The sequence below is a fragment of the Bos grunniens genome, chromosome 3, assembly GCF_055505025.1.
Source record: "Bos grunniens cultivar Pamir isolate PY7600 chromosome 3, Bosgru_T2T1.0, whole genome shotgun sequence".
NCBI lineage: Eukaryota > Metazoa > Chordata > Mammalia > Artiodactyla > Bovidae > Bos > Bos grunniens.
In genome coordinates, this window is record NC_141167.1 from 88,319,823 (window position 1) to 88,340,729 (window position 20,907).

At 36.1% G+C, this 20,907-nt stretch overlaps 1 protein-coding gene across 9 annotated transcripts in view; it reads right to left on the minus strand.

The window, feature by feature from the left end:
• Nucleotides 1–13,357: 13,357 nt before the first annotated feature.
• SLC16A4 (solute carrier family 16 member 4) overlaps nt 13,358–20,907 on the minus strand; it is a 30,320-nt gene continuing 22,770 nt past the window's right edge. For all 9 annotated transcript variants that reach the window (XR_015160633.1, XM_086391733.1, XM_086391730.1 and 6 more), the window contains one exon: nt 13,358–13,681. Coding sequence is in view for 8 of the 9 variants with exons in the window: in XM_086391733.1 (XP_086247859.1) it covers nt 13,521–13,681 (161 nt within the window). In the remaining variant the exon portion in view is untranslated. The remainder of the gene's footprint in view (nt 13,682–20,907) is intronic.

Consider the following 20,907-nt stretch of genomic DNA (forward strand, 5'->3'; position numbering starts at 1 on the left):
TGTTTTTCTGCCTGGAAGTGAATTGACGGCAAACCTTTGACCCCTTTGTTTGCAGCTGAGGAGGTACTTGCTGCTGCTCAGATCTTGTATGTCTTGAGCAAGAAGCAGGGAGACCATCATTTTGACTATCACAGTGTGTCAATTCTGAAGGATCACTAGTGTTACTGTGACCCCCTTTGTTTGCAGTGAAGGGGATCATTTGCTTCTCAGTCCTCAACTTGATGAGGAAATGGTGCTGTTTGCTGGCACGCAAGAAGCCGGGGCAAGCACCGTAAGCCTCACCACAGTGCACAAGTCGGGGGCTTTGCTGGTTTGAAGAGCCGGAGTTGCTGAATTTTAAGTTTTGATTTATTTTGTCCACCCATCACGTTTGGCCTTAGTTTCATTTTTAATTTGAAGAAAAGTTTGAAATTGCTTTATCTTGCACTTAACATTTGCACCAAATTGCCAAAAGAAGGAGAAATGCTCCGCTTGCTTTTTAAATGTTAATGATGATGTTAATAAAGCCTTTCCTGACACACTTGAGGAGCTCCTCCATCTTCAGGGGCTTCTTACCAGAGTTATGCAGTGATGGGTTTAGTTCTGAATGGATGAAGAGTTCCTGAGAGCTAGCGTTTGTAATTAGAACCATTACTTGGTATCTGTGCCTTATTTGACCTGTGGTTCCACATGCCTTGGATGTGCATGCACCGTGACGGTTTCATAGGTACGAACGCACACTCAGGCCCAGTCACTTCGGTTGGTAGTACAGATTGTGAGGAAAAAATGGAGGCATCCTTAAGGAGGAAAAAGTGTTTGCCTTTAGTTCCTGCATTATCCTGTACAGGGGCTCCTGATGTTTGGAAGCTGTTTCCAGTACAGGAGAACAACTCCCCTGTTGGCCGCAGGAGACTTCGGTGCACAGTGACAACGCTGGAGTTCAAGAGGAAGCCAGCAGTGCTGCACCATTGGCTTCAGACACCACTGTTGTTTGCCAGTTTTAAACTTAATAGTTGCAGACGAAGACCACCTTGAAATGCAGGCTTGTTGGGCTTGTTTTGAATTTTAACCTCGGATGGAAGAGCCCTAGTGCTGTCTGTCTCCATGCGGGATGATGATTACTTAGGCAACAGGTGATTATCAACAAAGGATGCCACGCTTATACTCTGCAAGGTGGTGTTCCAGTGGCAAACAGCTGTATAAACTCTTATAAACAGGTAAGAGGGTTTTTAGAGGTCAAAAGCATTATAATTAACAGGGTGAGGGCTTTTAATGTTTGGGGATATATTTCTCTGATTTAGGCACTCTGCTGCTGTTACTAGCTTCTTCCCCTCACCAAAGTGTTATATATTAACAAAGTTGCAGACCAGAACTTTTGTTCTTGGTGTTTTGATGTTTTTAAGTTTTAAAGTTTATCTTAACATTTGAAAAAAGTCTTTTAAATGTGGGAGCCAAAGTGTTAAAATTCTGGTGATGAATTTGGACCTGTAAAAATTTGATGTTTTCTCTTAACTGTAGCATTCACTGTTATTGGTGATTCAGTGGTGCTGGAAGAACTCAACTGGTGTAAAAATGTTGCTTATTATAAACACTGATCTCTAAACCTCCAGGTTAAGAATATTTTACTATATGTAGCAAGAAGGTGTATTACTGGACTTTGAGTGATAGATAATTTAGCCAAAATGGTTAATTTTTTTCTTTTTCCTCAGGGAGATTTAATTGTAACATTAGGTAGCTGCAATAATCTTAGGGAAGTGAATGGGCAGTGTTGAGTAAAATCTCTTAACCATTTTCATTGTCCATTTAGTGCTGCTAGCCTTCTGAGTTCTTCCAGCCCCTTCCTCTGTTATTAATCAGATGTGAGGCTTTGGCAGCTGAATACAAGTACAGCTTTTTAAATGCATAATACAATTTAGGTTTTCTTTGCTGTATTTTAAATGGGATCAAAAATTTTGAAGAGGATTTTTCTTTTTCATTAGATTTTTGTTTTTCATCTCTTTCCAAATGGGGAAAGTGAAGTACAGCAGTTTTCAGGTTCTCAGTATGTTGTTTTCAAGAATTTGTAAAACATCTGCTTATGAATTGACTGCCATTTAAAGCTTTGCTAAATGATCTGTCATGTACATTTCTTTAAGCTGTTTATTCCTGTTGGAAATGTTAATTTCCGGTGTATTTTCTGTCTCTGACTAGTCCATACTGAAAGCTCATTAAGTAGTTTTCTAATTAGTTAAAAAAAATGAAAATCCCTGGCAATTTGAGGAAAATTTTATTATACTCTCAACATATTTCTACATGTTTGGTATCTCTTAAGATCTCAGGCTTTATCTCAAGAAGAAAAAATATTGCAGACAGGGCATTTGTTTGGCATTTGTTTATTGCATATGTCATACAAAATGGAAAAGTACACTGTTTTTTGAAACCACTCAATGAAATCATTTTATTTCTACTTACACCATGAAGAAAAAAATATTAATTGGGTTGAGTGTTAAATCTAGAGTCCTGGTTTTATAAATTGGAAACTGCCCTTTTGAATTATATGTGTGGTTTCCCAGTGTCTTTTGTAGGATCTTGATTTAGGGTTCTGCTGTAAAGGAAATAGTTCCAAGAACATCTCTGAGTTCATTTTGAAAGATCTAGTTGTATTAAAATTGAAAATGGGGATTACCCTGACTAGTAAAACAGCCACTTCAGTAGCTTAAGTCACATTATTGTTTACAAGTTGTTTATCTGAGGCAATAAATTTAATACTTATGGTTTGTACAGCATTTATTTTTCTTGCAGTAGGATATATGATAATGGCTTATCTGACCATCACGTCTGTCTCCCATTTCACTTTGCTGTTTTTAAGCTTTCCTGGATAAAAGAGCCTTTTACTTAAAAACTTCAATTATAACCTAGTTACAAGTTTTAAACAGAGTTGATTAATTTTATAAATTTAAGAAGAGTAAACAAAATTTCTTCAAACCTCAGACAAGCTTGTTGCTGAGAAGCAACCAAGATTTTAATCTTGAGGTAAAATTATTTAACATGCCTCTGTTCCCAAATACTATGTTATTAAGCATTCAGGTAGGATTCCTGTATAAATTAAATTCTGGCTGTACATTAAGTAAGATTGAGCATAAAGAAGAATGTATCCAATAGTCTCTACTCCTATCAGCAACTTGGACTCTGATTGGAGAAACTAGATAGAAACAGGGAAATAGTTAAATACTGGGGCAAGTTCATTGTTCAAGACAACCATGGGAAAAATGTCACAGGCCAATATTTGATTAATTGACTTCTTACTGGCGATATGGGTATATGATTATGTGAACTTTAAGCTGAGCTGATTATGAAAGGGTTTAAAAAATAATTTGTTAGAACCTAGAATGGTGGAGGGAGGTTGGAATTGAGATGTCAGTCCATCAAGCATGATTAATAATAATAGAGCAGCTTGTTGATACATGGGAAAGATGCAGGCTAAGTCTAGAAAACTAGTAATATGGTTGGGTCAGCAACAATAGGGAGTCCTGAAAGGCTAATTTTAGGCAGGTGGGGAGTGAGGATGGATAGTTAGTTGAGGGATATGGATGTAAAGCAACAGTACTAATAGCAGTCATTTTTATTAGATACTTGAGGCCAAGCATTCTGCCAAGTCCTCAACAAACGTTGTCTGATCTCCTTTTCAGCATAGACCATACTCTGACAGTAAGTGATACAGCCAGGGTTCTAGCCAGGCTTTTGTTCTTGCTAGGGCTTGTGGTCACTGTCATAACTCACTGTTTTCAGGAGGCTGGGATGGGATTAAAGCTGCAAACCTGAGAAAATGTCTGGGTGGTAGATTTTAAACTATAGTGTGTCAGCATTTGAAGTTCTTGGGAAACATACAGGCCCTTGGCTCCAACCCCAGAAATTGTGGGATTTGTTAGGACCAGCATGCGTGGCCCAGGAGTTTTTGTTCTTTTACAAGCTCTCCAGGTAATTCTGATGTAGTAGTCTGTGTTCAGCGGTCGTGGGTTGAGCAGCATTGGTTAGAGAGTAAGAGTGTTGAAGTGCAAACTTGGGGTAGTATCATATTAAGGCATGGGAAGAGAAAATGATGCCAGAAAAGAGTCTCAGGTTGGAGAACCAGAATGGTATTCAGATTGTGAAGCTGAGAGGAGCTTCCAGAAGATAAATTCAGAGCTATTGAAAGGACAAGCAGAATGAAGCGGCAAATGCCATGGAATTTAGCACTTAACATTGTCAAAGTAGTAGTCATGTAATTATTTCCCCCAGAAATTCAGTCTAACTTAGTGTTTAATTTTACCTTATAACTGTCTGTGAAGAAGGGCTGCTGTTTAGTTTATGAAATGCTAAAGGGATACCAGAAAAATTTTATGGCTTAGCTAAGGGGTATATTGTCAGGAATTGATTGAGATATCCTTGAGTTTTCAGTTAATCTAAAAAATAATATAATTGTAGTCTTAAAATTGAAAGTGATTTTGGGATTGAGTGTGTATGTATACATGTAAGTAATTTCTGTGAATGAACCATTTATTACTTCTGTCTACTAACTTCTAACTAGGTTACTAATAGGCTTGAGTGGGGTACAATGGAGTAATAGGTAAAATTGAGTGTATCTTTGGCTTGTAAATTGTTGAAAGATTTCCCATTTGGAATTGTTACTGGGTTTATCTTCGATTGGTGTAGCTAATTATTTAATACTTCAAATATTTAGGTACTTCTTATGTATCAAGCAGTATTCTAGGTCTTAAGATTATATTGGTGAGGAAAACAGACAAGTTCCTTATATCTCATGGAGCTTATAATCAAAGAAAGTGAAGTGAAAGTCACTCAGTCCTGTTAGACTCTTTGTGACCCCATGGACTGTACAGTTCGTGGAATTCTCCAGGCCAGAATACTGGAGTGTGTAGCCTTTCCCTTCTCCAAGGGATCTTCCCAACCCAGGGATCCAACCCAGGTCTCCCGCATTACAGGCAGATTCTTTACCAGCTGAGCCACAAGGGAAGCCCAAGAATATAGGAGTGGGTACCCTATTCCTTCTCCAGCTGATCTTCCTGACCCAGGAATCCAACCGGGGTCTCCTGCGTTGCAGGCGGATTCTTTACCAACTGAGCTATCAAGGAAGGGAGGTCATAAACTAAGGGAGCCTTGTTGCCAAGGACCAAGGGTTTAGATTGTGTTCTGAAGCTGAATGCAGAGGTTTTAAGCAAGGGGGTCAAGTGATTTGATCAAGATTTGGCTACGTATCTCAGGAAAGGAACAAATGTCTTTCAGATTTCTTTGTTATTCCCAAGATCTAGAACAGTGCCTGGTATATAGTAGATACCAAAATATTCGAAGAATTAGTTAATTAGCTATACAAATTGAAGACAAAGGCAGTATAAGTAGTTCAAAATGGGAAATCTTTCAACCATTAACACATCAAAGATAATATTTCCTTCAAAGATAGATTAGCATTTCAAATTCTCTGCAAGACTGTGAATATGTTCTTGCTTAGAGATAAGTATTGTCCTTTTATTTAAATATTATAATAGAGATTTTATTTCTTGTTCATTCTCACAATTGTTGGCCATCCTGAGGTCTTCCTCATATAGCCTCATTTTCTCAGCATGTCAGTTTTCTCTGCTTTCAGCAAGTTGTCACAACAGTTTACACTGTAGTCACATATAGTTTCTGCTGTAACTCCAAACAAGAGGCTAAATGAAAAACTTCCATACATATCCTTTTATTGCATTAATGTTCAGAGTAGAACTATTATTACAGGTAAAATGAACACTTTGAGGCACATGTACATATATATTTTATTTCATGTTTTTAAGGAATTTTGGGGAAATTGTTTCATAAAATTTTTATTTTAGCATATAGAAACTGACTCAGTTTTGCCTTGCTCCCAAGATAAGTGTATAGTTTATGTATATTCTCTTATAGAGAAACACTTCAATAAACTGCATTCTTTAGAATTCTTTTGTACCAGAGGTCTCAAACCTGGCTATGCATTAAAATCATGTGAGGAATTTTAATACCAGTAGCCGGGAGACTCATCTAGGTCCAGTGGGGTTCTGCCAAGGTCCTAGTGTTAAGTGCTCACCTGATTCTAGTGTGTAGCCAAGGTTGAGAATCACTGCTTGAGAGTCAAATCGTAAACATACTGACCAACACATGCACAATCAGCCTCTTAAAAATTGTTCAGACATCAAAACCAAAAACTTTCAGAGTGAATTTGGATTCACTGCAGTGTGTATATTGTTTAGCCTTGTAGAATTTCTGCTGTTGAAAGCACAATCCTCAGACCAGCAGTAATAGCATCACATAGAAGCTTGTTAAGAAATGTAGAACTGGAAGCCCTCACACAAACCTATTGAATGAACTCAGATAAACCAAGTTATTCCTCTACTGGAAAGTTTGATAAGTACTTACTAATATGTAGATATATAAATGTTTAGGGTAGTAAAATTTTGTGATTGGCATCTTTTTTTTTTGTTTGTTTTAATTTTATTTTATTTTTAAACTTTACAATATTGTATTAGTCCCTCATGCATAAGATTCTCATTTTTGTGCATTAGTCAAGGACATTTACTTTAAGGATTAAAAAAATACATATTTTCATTAAGAAAAGTTGGTACAAGAGTTCATAGGTAGTGAACTCTAGTGACCAGAAAATTACCAGAGGTCTCTGCCACCAAGACAGGGGAGGGCTATCTGTTGTCTGTCCTAGTTGGTTTACTTGCTGAGTCACTTCAGTTGTGTCCGACTCTCTGTGACCCTTTGGACTGCTGCCTGCCAGGCTCCTCTGTCCCTGGGATTCTCCAGGCAAGAATACTGGGGTGGATTGCCCTGCCCTCCTCCAGGCAAGAATACTGGAGTGGATTGCCCTGCCCTCCTCCAGGGGATCTTCCTGACCCAGGAATCGAACCCATGTCTCTTGCATTGGCAGGTGGGGTTCTTTACCAGTAGTACCACCTGGGAAGCCCATCCTACTTAGTTGGGTCTTGCTTATTTTGTTACATTTAAATATATTTTTTCTCTCCCTCCTATTCTGTTCTAGTCCACTCTTTTCATTGTAAGAGCATGTTCTTTTTTTATAGATACAGGTGAGGATATTTGAGACTGTACTGATAGGTGCCCCATAATTTAGAAAATTTGGTAGAGATGGATTCAGAGCTTTCTATGGAGAGCATAGGTATGGACAGGATTGAGGAGTGGTTCCTGATTGCTTTTGTTGTTTAATCATAGTACATAAGTAACTTCATTAAGAAACTGATTTTCCTCACATAGCAATAAGAATCTAATTATGTTAAAGCTCACAGTGACAAGTAGTAAAGATTTATATATATCGAAGAGAATGGACTAATGTGAATAAAAATACTGTGAATTGCATGGTATCAATTTATTAAAGAAATGCTCTTTTTTAATGCCTAAGTTTTTTAAGGTAAAAGATTCTAAAGTACATTAACCAAGCAGCCTTGTTGATACCAAATGAGAAATTGCAGCCAGATTATTCTCATGTCTCACGGTTTTTCAATTGGCATGTATGTTTTAGAGGGATTTTTCATCAAGCACAGCAATGTCAGCATCTTTAGAAAACTTCTTTAGGGTTCATTTATGATTTATAGATGCCTCCTGAGACATGAGAAGTGTTTTTTTATTTTTCAGTGGAAATTTACCTGTATCATTTATTTCTCCCAACAAATTTTACTTATGAAGTTTACCCTCTGCAGTGTTAAAAATCTTACTGCAAATTCCACAAAAAGAATGAAATTCATCTGAACTTTAAGGTTTGGTGGTTGAAAAAACTTTATGTCTGTGATACACGAGTGTTCTTTAATACATTGGCTTAGAGGTATTGTGAACCTTCAAAGACCGCTTTTCTTCTATTTGCTGCTTTTTAAGTGTAGAAGTGTCTGAAGCCCTAATTTAAAAAAAAATTTAACACATGGTGTTAGATCTACCCTCTTCTATTTTCTTTTAATAGCCAAGTTTAAAGGAGGGAGCATTTCTAAGTATAGTAATTGGTTAAATGTCTTTTTTTCCTCCTGGGTTTCTTTTTAGGAACTACTGACAATCAAAAACCTATAGCCGACTTTGGGATATGGCTTTATTATTCAGCAACTAAAAGATGAGTTCTAATTGGCAGACTTCTGGCATTGGCACTTGTCCTTCTGTTTCTATAGAAACTGGGTTGGAAGTCAGAGCTGCACAAAGGGAAAGGGTAAGTTTCTTTTAAACTCCATATTTATAAACCCATATCTTATTAACTGTGGCATGGTATCAGTTTTCACATAAGGATATATATATGTTCGTGAACTAGAACTCAAATATGAACTACTGATTTTTACTTGAGTGGAAACTGACATCAAGTCATTAAATGTAATAGGAGGGTTTAAATATGGATTTAATATTCTCATGACTCTGACTTCACATATCTTGAAGCAATGAACTCAGTATGATAATTCTCACTTTTCAGCTATATCTAATTTCGGGGTGATAAAGTTGGTTTTTATCCTCTTAGATCACTCTGTTGTACTTTTCTGGTAAGTGAAAATTGGGGTATAATGCATACAGAGGACATTTTAAAAGTCTGCATGAATTACAAGTCTCTGGGACAAAGTCTGATTCTTTCCATTATAAAGCAGGTGCTGTACTACTGACCAGTTTTTTTAGCCTCTCTCTTCTCTTAGCCAAACAGGATGAGATCGTCTGTTGGGCACATACATATGTTCTCATCCAGGCAGACACCCATTAATCGTAGAACCTAAGACACCTGCCACTTGGTGAGTCATCTTATTACTGTGGCTTCAGAGGACTGTGCTGCATAGCTGGGCATTTAGGCTTGAAATGGCTTAATCAAGTGTGGTAAAGTCCTCTGTTCTAGAGGTTGGTATATGTAAATAATTTATACTGAACTCTGACTAGCTTTGAGATATTGAAGGAAGGTTATGTTAGCTCTAACTCTTTAAAACTTATCTGTCATTTCCGTGGTCCTGAAATACTACTCTTAAAGGATGGATTTCTCTTTTCCTTGCTAAAAGAATGTTGATGTGTTAACACCAACCAAAGAAAGGGACATCTTGGCTTTCTTTTGGCTCAGTTTGTCAGTTTTGTAAAAATAGTGTAAAAGTGAAAATTGGAACTTTTTTGGGTGTGTGTGTTTGTTTAAGTCATGTCTGATTCTTGCGACCCCATGGACTATAGCCTGCCGGGCTTCTCTGTCCATGGGATTCTCCAAGCAAGAATACTGGGGTGGGTTGCCATTCACTACTCCAGGAGATCTTCCAAACCTAGGGATTGAACCCAGGTCTCCTGCATTGCAGGCAGACGCTTTACCATCTGAACCACCAGGAAAGTTAATTCAGTTTTTGAAATTTCACTTCACAAGTCATTGATCAGTTAATGCCTGCAAGTGGATTTTCATTAAGAAGTGTATGCCTCTATTCCTTAAGTATTGCCGTGTATCCTATTTGTTTCCCTTGAATGGTATAAAAGAAATTGAATTTGTGATTCTTGGTAAATGTGGCTAGAAGTATCCAGACATCCACATGTGTTATTTATTACTCCTTGGTAAGAGTGACCAACTTGTCCTAGTTTTAAAACAGAGTCCTAGGTCCCAGGAACTCCCTGATTTCCAGGCAAGCCAGACAGTTGGCTCTGTCTGGAGCCCCGTCTTATCCTCTGCATCTCTGAAGCAGCCTCACTAGGTTGTTACTGATCATTGTTTTGGATGAAAGTAGATTTTTATGATGTGTTAGTCAGAATGTACAAGAGAGTAAGTTCTTTTTAGGAAATGATTGTTTTTATTTGTCTCAGTGATCCTAGGTAATGCCAGCTTCCCTCTCATAGAAATAAAACATGAATTTTAAACTGATTTATTTAAAAGATGATTTCAAGGCCTTTTTTTTGTTGTTTTTCATTTGTTTGTATATATGAAGACTATGGGTAATAAATTTGAGACATTTAGGTAGATGCTTGTGGTGCATGAGTAGCCAAATGAGGCAAATATATGGACATAAAGCCTCATACAAGCTTTTTCTGTCTTAATGACTCAAGGCTTTTAAAAAGTATTGGGCTTTGGTTTTAAATTTGGGTCCTCAGGTTTGGATTCTCTTTCTTTTAAAAATTACATCTAAATTCAAATATTAATACACTGCTTTTTTTTTTTTTTTCCACTCTCATGGAAAAAGCTAATTTTACAACTAGGCAAATTTATGTACTAAAGGAGCTGATTTTTTGCAGATAAACAGATAGCATCACATATGTTAATGTCCCTAGATTATTTGAAAAATATCACAGATTATTTCAGTCCATTTAAATATAATTGTTGCTTTTATTAAATTTTAAACTCATCATCAAAGAAGAAAAGCCAGGGACTATGATCTAATCAGCATTGTTAATTAGTATTCACAATTAGCTCCCTTAGGATTAGCTTTGTAACTTTAGACAAATAACTTGGTCTTAATTTGCTTTTGTTCCTAGGTATAAGATAGGAATATTAATAATTATCCATCTTCCTCACAGGATTGACATGATGCTGAGGAAGTAATAGGTGGGAAAGAATGTTTAAAACTTAAAAGTACTATAAGGTAGAGTTTTAGTACCAGAAACAGTATTTCATGAACAGCATATATAGAAATTCCTTTTACATTAATGGTATGGCATTTCTTAGAGTTAGAACCGCTGGAAATGGTTATCTTAATAATTTTAAATAACTCAGTAAGTGTGAAGAAAGTATTGTTTTGTGATCATTGTTTGATCATTGTTTCATCCAAAACAATGATCAAACTTTTGTGTTGAAAAGTTCCAACTGAACTTTTATGTTCAGATTATCATGGCTCTACTAAATATATATCTATTTATAGGTAATTCTTATACTTTATAAATATTTCAACTAACATTTTGTATTAAGGAATTATAAGTGGCCCATACTTAAGCATTACCTTCTTTGGTCAGGGTTGGTGAATATTGGAAGACTTTAAAATGTTCATTATTTTTTAATAACTACATTCTTACTGTATTATAACATGTTTTGTGACTTTATTGGAAGACTTTAAAATGTTCATTATTTTTTAATAACTACATTCTTACTGTATTATAACATGTTTTGTGACTTTGTTTGTTTTGATTCTTAGGTATTTTGCATCCTCTTTTTCATTTCAACCTAGATAGTAAAATGATGCCAATTTGAGTTAGAACAAATTTATTATAAGATGACTGCTTGCAATTAAATTAACTCCATAATCTTGTATACTGCCAAGAAGCCAGGATTGTCTAAAGGGGAAAGTGTAGGGTTTTCTGTTAGTTTGTGTTTGAGTTAGGACTCCTCTACATACTGGATGTTTAATATCTTTGACCTTAGTTTTATTTATTTGTAAAATGGTCATCATAGTATTTTCTTCTAAGGGTTCTGAAGATTAAATATAAAATACGTCTGCCTCAGTGACTGGTATGTATTAGATGTTGATACAAGGTTATTCACCAGCCTACTTCTGCACACACATGTGAAGTCTACTGTTTGTTTCCTCTTTGTCCCATGGGATATCTTTTTTTTTTTTGGCTATACCCCATAGCATGTGGGATCTTAGTTCCCAGATCAGAGATCAAATCTGTGCCTACTGCATTGGAAGGCAGAGTTGTAACCATTGGACCACTAGGGACCCTACCCCCACCCCTCCTCCCACTTGGGATATCTTGAGAAAGTGTACTCTTTTGCTTTTCTTGAAACCCTATATGTGTCTGAGATAATATTTCTAGATTATGGTTACTTAAAAATGTGTTGACATCGTATAATATTGTGTTCAAGGGCAGAAGTAAATAGGACATTTTAAGTTAATTGTCAGTACAATGAGTACATTAGTTATGAAGTCTTTAGCTTCCTGTGGTCTGGGGATTCACCCTTTCTTGATCCACACCACCCAGGGGCCTATTACCACTGAGTAGCATGAAGAACTACTCAGTTGTGTATGAGTCACGAAGCCTGGGTAAATTAGAGTTCAACTTGGAGTTCATTAGTTGGTTCTATTTTTACTGTTTTGTTATGTTTTTTGTTTTTGGCTGCACGGTGTGCAGGATCTCAGTTCTCCAACCTGGGATTAAACCCAGGCCATGGTGATGAAAGCCCAGAATCCTAACCACTAGTCCACCAGGGAACTCTGTTTAGTTGGTTCTACTTACAATGTATAGTTTGCTTTCATTGGAGAAAAGAATCTAGTTGTCCTAGGCAGTCAGTCTTTTGAGAACTATTATTGCTCAATAGGGAAGCTGGGACAGATTAGAGTGGCTCCTAGTAAGTCACTGATTTTTTAAATCTTGTGTTTTGATGTAGACAGAAAGGAAATTAGTGGCTACTCTCTCTGAAGAGTTTTTTGCTTGGTACAAGTATATTTTTATTTAATCCCCATAGTGAAGTAGGTTGGTGGTATCCTCATATTACAGAGGAGGAAATTGGGACTCAAGAGCAGTTGAGTAACTTTCATGAAGTTACATAGTAACAAGTAGCAGAGCTTGGATTTATTATTATTGCTGTTTGTGTGAGGGGGTACTGTTGCTGACTATTCATATTGTCTTACATCTAAAATGTAAAAAGAATATTAGACATTAACGTCTGTGTGTAAAACCTATACATTTTAAACATGACCAACTACAGTTTTTAAGATAACCTAGACTTGAACTCAGATAAATTTGGTTCCAAAATTGGTGCTGGGCCTGTTGATCTTGTAGATTGATGCTAAAGATTGACATATCAGCTCATATAGTGCTCTGTTAAAAGTCAGATGAGATTCCAGAGGAGAGAATGACTTCATGCTGCGAGAGGTTTTCCAGAAGCCTTTGGTGAGTCAGATTGTGAAGGATAAGCGAGACTGTCTGGTGGACAATGGCAAACCATTGGGATTTAACTGGTGGCACAAAGGTACATGTAGAGAGTGAGAGAATGCCACATTTTGGAGCTAAAACCAGGCTTTCATTTTGGGATTTTTCTCTGTAGGGAATTAATAGATATTTTAAAGCAGAGAGGAATGGAAAGATGGAATAATAATAGTAATAACAGAAGCCAAAGGAGATTCTAGAGAGACTGGTATTGCAGAGAACACTAGGATGGTTTTTAAGAAAACATCTTAGTTTGTCTCCCATTAAGAGCCACCTATTCAACTTTCATATAAAACTTGTTCTAAAGTTATGTCTACATAATGAGCTTGACCATTTCAGATAATTAAATATAGTGAAAAAATAACATTGGATGGATAGAAATAGTATTCAGAAATGATCTTGAAATAAAGGTTTCTTGTTTGGGTTTTTAGCAGTTCTTATTTATGTTTTATTGCACAGCAAAACATGTTTATTATAGAAAATTTAAGAAACAAAATAATGAAAAGAAAACAAAGATTAGTTAAGAAGCAAACTGTTCAGTTGCTATTACTCTTTATTTAACACCAGTTAGACATTCTTCAGAATGCTAAGGCAAAAAAGAACCTTAAAAAACTATGTGATTCACCTTCTCATTTTATAAATGAGGGTACTTCTCTTCCATGCTTTTTCTTCCAGTGACTTTTAGTTTAGATTTTCTTTTAAGCTCTCACTTGACTGCAGTCTTCTCTCTTTGTTGTCAGACTGTTTTTCCATCTTTCAGCTAATGGTATGAAGAAAAGGGAAACCGAAGAGAGGAGATAGCATGTGCCCGAGAAGTAGTAGGAGCCGGTGTATGTCTGGGTATAATCGTATAACCAGCCTATAAGGAAGGAAAGATTTCTATTAATGATGTAAATCGTGCCATTAGTAGTTCTCAGCCATGAACCATTGAAGGAAGGAGCCTCCTGTAATTAGTCTGTATTGTGACCCATTAGAAAGTTAGTCAAGCTGCTTACCTGTCTTATTTTCTGTTGAAGCTGAATCAATTCCATCTGAGTTAGTGGTTTAAACCTTGGCAAAAAAGTAATTTTGGACCCAGAGCCCATCTCCAGTGTTATAATGGAAGTTGGAGAAAATTGGGAACACATACCATTTCATTTTACAATTATTCTTACAAAGAAAAAAAAAACAACTATTTTCCAAGGAAAAGGAAAAAAGTGAAAACTGATTATTATCTTTTTTCCTTCACTGAACAAACATTTGAGTTCTTACTATGTTCCCAGCGATGTGCTAGGTGTTGATACCATAATGAGCCAAACTAGACATGGCCCCTGCACTCATAGTTTAGCGGGGCTTTAGGTATTACACCTGTAATAAGGGCTATGCAGGGATGGTTTAGGTGAGAACAAGTGAAAAGGAACTGACTTGGCCAAATGGGTTAAACAATGACAGTATTTCTCCCTGAAATAAAAGTGTTCTTTTAAAACAAGAATTGAAAGGTTCTCAGAATCATTTGGTTGATGGCACATACTTGAATCACCCTGGTAGCTCAGATGATAAAGAATCCACCTGCAATGCAGGAGACCCAGGTTTGATCCTTGGGTTAGGAAGATCTGGAGAAGGGCATGGCAACCCACTCCAGTATTCTTGCCAGGAGAATTCCATGGACAGAGAGGTCTGGCAGGCTACAGTCCATTGGATCACAGAGTCAGAAACGACTGAGCGAAACAGACTTTGACATACTAGAACTTCTTAAGTGAAATGCCTTTTTTTTTTTAAGTGAGTTTGGTGGCAAGGAATATTAGTACAAGGCACCAACATTTATACATTACTGCAAAAGTCATTCCTATGAAAAAGGCAAAAGTATCAAAATTATTGAAAGGGCTTCCCAGATGGTGCTAGTGGTAAAGTCCCTGCCTGCCAGTGCTAGAGACACAAGAGATGCAGGTTCAATCCCTGAGGATCAGGAAGATCCCCTGGAGAAGACAGTGGCAACACATTCCGGTATTCTTGCCTGGAGAATCCCATGGACAGAGGATCCTGGTGGGCTACAGTCCATAGGGTTGCAAAGAGTCGGACATGACTGAAGTGACTTAGCACATTGTTAGGAAAATAATTTTGACCTGAGATTCCCTAAAAAGGGCTCAGGACCTCTAGGGGTTCACAATCTTTTCTAGATTATTGTATGCATATTATGTTTGTAGATGCAAACTTATAATAATATGAGTTTTATAAGTATTTATATTTAAAATCCTAAAAAAACCTTAAGACAAGGCTATTATTCTGATCATTTATTCAAAAAATTTTGGTACCGTATACAAGCACAGTTCTGGGTACTAAGACTATATCTGTGGATAAAAATGGATGAAAAAACCTGGCTGCATGAAGCTGACGTCATGTCTTTTGATTTTCACTTATGTCTTGGAACATGATTTCTCACCGGATGGGTCTGATTAAAATAAAATTTTTATCTGATTGTGTATGTCTTTATCTCCTATCCTCTATTCTCTATTCTCTTAGTTGGCTCTGATAAATACTTTTAATTTTTGTTTCTTTGCTTTATTAGCTTTTTGTTTCCTTTTCTTAATGTAATGAATAAATGGAATGTTTTATTTAAATTCAGCTAACTTTAAGTTGCTTTTACTTACTAACTCCTTGCTTGATCAGTGACCTCAATTAAATGTTTCTTGGAGATAAGCATAATAGTGAAACCTACTCACACGTTTTTGTATTATGTTGATTGACCTTTAGATATCTAAGAAACAGGTGACCATTCTATTAACTTTTCTAGAAATGCCTATAAAGGAGAAGCTGGATATCAGCAGCACCCTCTTTTATCCTTTGTCACTCCTCCCTTAGTCCTTTAGTAGAGCAATTGCTCTACTAGAGTATATGTACATAACAGGGGTATTAGAAGTTATACTCTGGGAAAACACTAGAAGTTCTTGGACAAGGAGGTAGCTAGTGCTGCTGAAGGGTCAGGAGGATAAAGCTAAAAACAGTGAAAATGAGTTGTTTTATAAATCCTAGAGGGACTTAAACAGTTTGAGAGAAAACTGCTTATAAGGCCATTCATTTCACACACATTTAAAGTCAGAATCTTGCTTCTGAAACATTAAAGATTAAGATATATTTAGTATATTTTCTTAGCAGGGCAGGGAATTATTTAGCATCCTATAGAACTGCTTCCATGCAAAAGTTGTATTTCCATTCAAAGATTTTTTTTTTTTAATTATTATTACTATTTTTTTGCTGTATTATGTGGCTTATAGGATCTTAGTTCCCCAACCAAGGATTGAACCCAGGTCCTTGGCAGTGAGAGCATCAAGTCCTAACCACTGGACTGCCTGGGAATTCCAGTGCAGTTTAATGAAACAGATTGTTTTAAATCTATTTCTCCCGTTCATGCTTGAGAATTGAGAGATTTGCATATTTTAAAATTCTTTATCTAAGATCTAATTGCCATTCACTAGGATATTAATGTGCAGTTGAGTAGTTAGTTTTATGATGCTGTTTATAATAGCAAATAGGTGAAAAGTGAGATAGACGACTAAATGGTATTATTATTAATTAGTTGTCCTGTGAAAGTATTAGCTTCATAATCAAGCTAAATGTGGGGCTTCCCTGCTGACTTGGGGGTAAAAAATCTGCCTGCCAACACAGGAGATGCAGGTTTGATCCCCTGGAGAAGGAAATGGCAACCCACTTCAGTATTCTTGCTTGGGTGATTCCATGGACAGGAGGGCCTGATGGGCTATCATCCATGGGTTTGCAGAGTCAGATGTGAGTTAGCGGCTAAACAACAACTAGCTGAGTTAAATTTATAGCTTCATTGTTCTAACCAACATCTATCTTTTGTTGGAATGATTAGCTTTTCCCCACCACTGAAAGTAAAAAAAGACTGTATAGGGAATTCCCTGGTAGTTCAGTGGTTGGATTCCGTGCTTCCCCTATAAAGTGCAAGGGAAATAAGATCTTGCATGCTGCCAGGCACAGCTAAAAACAAACAAAAAGATGGTATATTTGGTTTGATTTTATTAGATCTTTGTACTTTTTAAATAATAGCATGAAATAGCTATATACAAATGTACTTTCAACCCTAATGAGTTTCAGGATTACTGTTGGTAGTTTGGAAACCTCTGCGCTCTAATCATTTTTAAAAGGAAATACACACATAAATTGACATTTAAGACTGGGTTCCTCTGTGGTCATAGCAAAAACATTGTGAATGGCAGAGAATATCAGCTACAGTCTAGGAAAGCATGCATGGATCTGAGCCTCCACTCCACACTAGGGAATACTCTATGTAGTCAACATTCTGAGAAGTACACTGGCTACTGGTGCAGATTTCCTAAGCTGAAGTGCCCTCTAAGCATTTTCTTAATGTCTCCAGACTACCTGTGCCAGATACACTTAAGATGCATGTTAATTGTGCAAATTCATTGGCTCCTAAGCATCTTCCTCCTAGGTGGCACCCAATTGATTCTTACGTACAATGACATTGGGGTCCAAATTACTTCCTTTTATCTATAACTGTGTAACCTTTGTTCTGGACAGAAATGTCAAATAATGTTTCCTGTGATAATTTAAAACAACTGGGGAGATAGGACTCAGCTTCCTTAAACAGTTTTGTGAAAACCAGTTTTCTTATAGGCAAAAAGGATTAGAGTCTTTGAAGTTTGGTGTTTAATATAGTATTCTAAATTCATTTTTTAAAATGTCATCATTTTAAAACTACTCTGTATCATTTTATGGGTTAAACCATACACGTTTAAAAATGACTATGACATCTTGCCTAAAAAGTATTCATGTCTGTGATAGCTCAGAAGGTGATTTTTTTAGCTGGGTTTATAAATCCTGTACAGTAGGATTACTACTGTAAGTTTATTATTGGTCATTTTGTTAAGATTTAAAATACTCCTAAAAGGCCCTTAATTCCAAAGTTTCTTGATAGTAGTTCAAACTAGTTGAGAATTCTGTAAGTGATTTGCTGTTGTTGAACTAGAGCTCCTACTTAGCTATTGGGCTGTAGCATAGTGCCAGACTTCTGAGGTACAGAGATAATGATCTTTTCACATTCCTGGGGTCCTGGCTATTAGCAGCCTTGTCAGTTTACTTTGGGTGTGCTGTACAAATATTTCCTATATATGCCATGAGGGTATACAGTCTTGGGAAACATGGTTTAGCAGATATAAACCTTAGTGTCTTTTAAGATAGGAACTCCCTAAAGACCCTGTGATATAAGTTTGCTGAAAGATTTACTGGTAGTGCTTTAATTATTGGTTCTGTGTTGTAAATTTTATTAAGAGGATTTTGGTCTGTGTTGGGTTGTTGAAACTTGATTTCTTAGCCTTGCAAGGGAAGGACTACCTCCTCTTTTTTTAAACCACAGTAGAGAGCTGTTTGGAATTTGTTTTTGATGTTTTTGTAGGGATTCATTAATCTTAGGGATACTTAATCAAAGTAAAATTCTGTGAGGTGTGTTGTTTATGGGGAAAATAACCACTGGATAAACAAATGATTTAAATCATAAATCATAAATAAATGATTTGTTTTCTTTTACCTCTTCAGAGTATAATATATTCTTCAGGATTTAAGGGACAAGGAGCTTTGTTCTGCCTTCTTACTTGTTCCCCATACCCCTAATATCCAAAAGGGATTTATAACAGACCAAAAGGTTGTTTGTGTGTTTGTTTTCCAAATAAAATTTTAGGCCATAGAGAAATTCTCAACTGATAGGCTAAGATGACTGGTAAAACTGTAGAGGCGTGGTTGATAAAAGTTTGAGTGAGGACTGGGTAGAATATTTGTTTAACATTGTATCTGAAATAAGGATGGAATAGAGGTAGGAAATGATCTCTCATTTCATGAAGAGATGCACTTTTTTGCATTAATAGGAGAGAGACAGGCTTAGATGGATGAATTTCCATTTTAGTCATTGTCTTCTCTTGTAAAACACAGATAAAATGTTAATACAAAATTAACCAGTTTTGCTCCATGGTATTTCTGATGAATTTTGAGGTTGAAAAATGATGGCAACAGAGAGAGAGACATTCTAGACTAAGTCCTAGTGTTAAGTCCTAGCTGTGATTTATGAAACAAACAAAAATAAATGAACAAACCAAACAAACATGTAGATGCAGAGATCAGAGTAGTGGTTATCATAGGGGAAGGTGCAAGAGGGGAGGGCTAAATGGATAAGAGAGATCTCAACTGTATGGATGGAAAATAAATTGTTGGTGGTGAAAACAAAAAACAGTTATCTATGACATTTTAAGTGAGTTTTCAGACATTTATTATTGATTCAAATATATATTAAAATATATTTTAGCTTAATATATGCATTTATCATTTGGGAAATGGAGGGATATGTGGAAGAAGGGAACTATACTCAGTTTGTCTTATAGGCAGCTAATATGGGCTATTGGTGTTTTTATTTTTAAATGAAACTGAACAGTCCATAGCATTTTAAGCTCACATGTCAAATGCGTAGGGTACAAGATTAGTAATTTCACATAAGTAATGTATATCTGTCTTGTATTGATATATTGGAGAATATGATTATATACTTGCTTTTTGCCAAAGCACTATTTTTCTACTTATATCACTAACAGGGGTCGATTAGAAATGTATATTATGTTTTAAAAATATTAATATTTTTAATTTTTTCACAACCTTTCAAACTTCTGTCTTGGTGTTAGTGTATAGTTCTGGATGCCATCTACCAGCAAAAACATAGAATTTGGGTTTGGATGAACAGTGACGTTTGACCTACACTTGGGTCAGCTGGCCCATTCTGAAGCTGGTCATGTTGTTAACTAAAATTGAATTTGTTGCTGAGTAGTGACAAGAATAGGGAGGGCTGTGAGGTGGAGAGGGCAGAGTGGTCCCTTGTGGGGAATGTGTTTGTGTGTGTGTGTGAGGGGATTAATTTTTGAACTAATTTATTTCAATCCCTGTCAGTTTTAGCCAAGATCTGATAAAGAATTTTGTTGCTACCGTAGTTCTTAACAATTACCTGTTACAAAAAGTGTATATATAATTTTCTTACTTCTTTAAACATCCTTTTTTCTTAAAACATTTTTTTAAAGAAAATAGGTTCCTTGGGTATCCTATGCTTTCCTCCCCCCCACCCCCTTCCCTTGAGTTATTAAAATATGCTGTATAGGACTAACTTGTTTTTCTTTTTCATTTCCATACAGGAAGGAGAAAATTATTGTTCATGTACCATTTGTAACTAGTCTTTTGACTGAGGATTATTGTGAAACATTTTACTCTTTGCTCGATTGCTCGTTTGTAATACCTGTAATTTTTATAGGAATTTCAACTTTTCTAATTTGATAGTAACAAATCTAGGTAAGTATAAAATGAGGATCTCATACATTTCAGAAGATCTGAGTTTGGTTTAGAAAAATATTTTGTAACCAGTAAGCCTTTCAATTTATTTAAAGCTAAAGACAAAAATGTAACTGTCCATACCAGTTGAGAGATAAGTGGATCTGCAGATCACTATTTCTGATGTTCTTAAGTAGTTGCTGCTGGAAGTTAGGGACAAATATAACAGCCTTTGTAAAATCCTCTTTGTCATTTCACAGAACAGTGACTTACAGGAGCAAGGACTATCCTGAAATCTCCCTTCAACAGGATGCGTAGCGCAACATTGTAGTCAATGAGAGATCATTATACAGAGAAGGAAACTTAACTGAATTATATATCAATTATCATAGTCTTGTTTAAGAAACTCTAAGAAACTCCCATACTAAGAATCTATACTTAAGCTTTTAGCAACAGCCTTATCAATTCCTTTAACTTTTTTTGTAGAACTTATAAAATTTATGATTGCCTACATAGTATTCTGAGAGTTAGCAGGTAAAAATTCTACCATGAGCTCTATCTTTATCCTTACATATGGTGCTAGAATATTGTGGATATTGGGTAACAAAAGGCTTGTAACTTTTCTTTTGACTCACAATAAGAAATGTATTTATATCATATATATATATTTTCTATTACATAGGTGTAAATAAATTTCACAATAAAGTGATGCACTCTGTTTTCTGATCTGCTCTGTGGTCCTTTTTTATTTAAAAAAAATTTTTTTTTAAA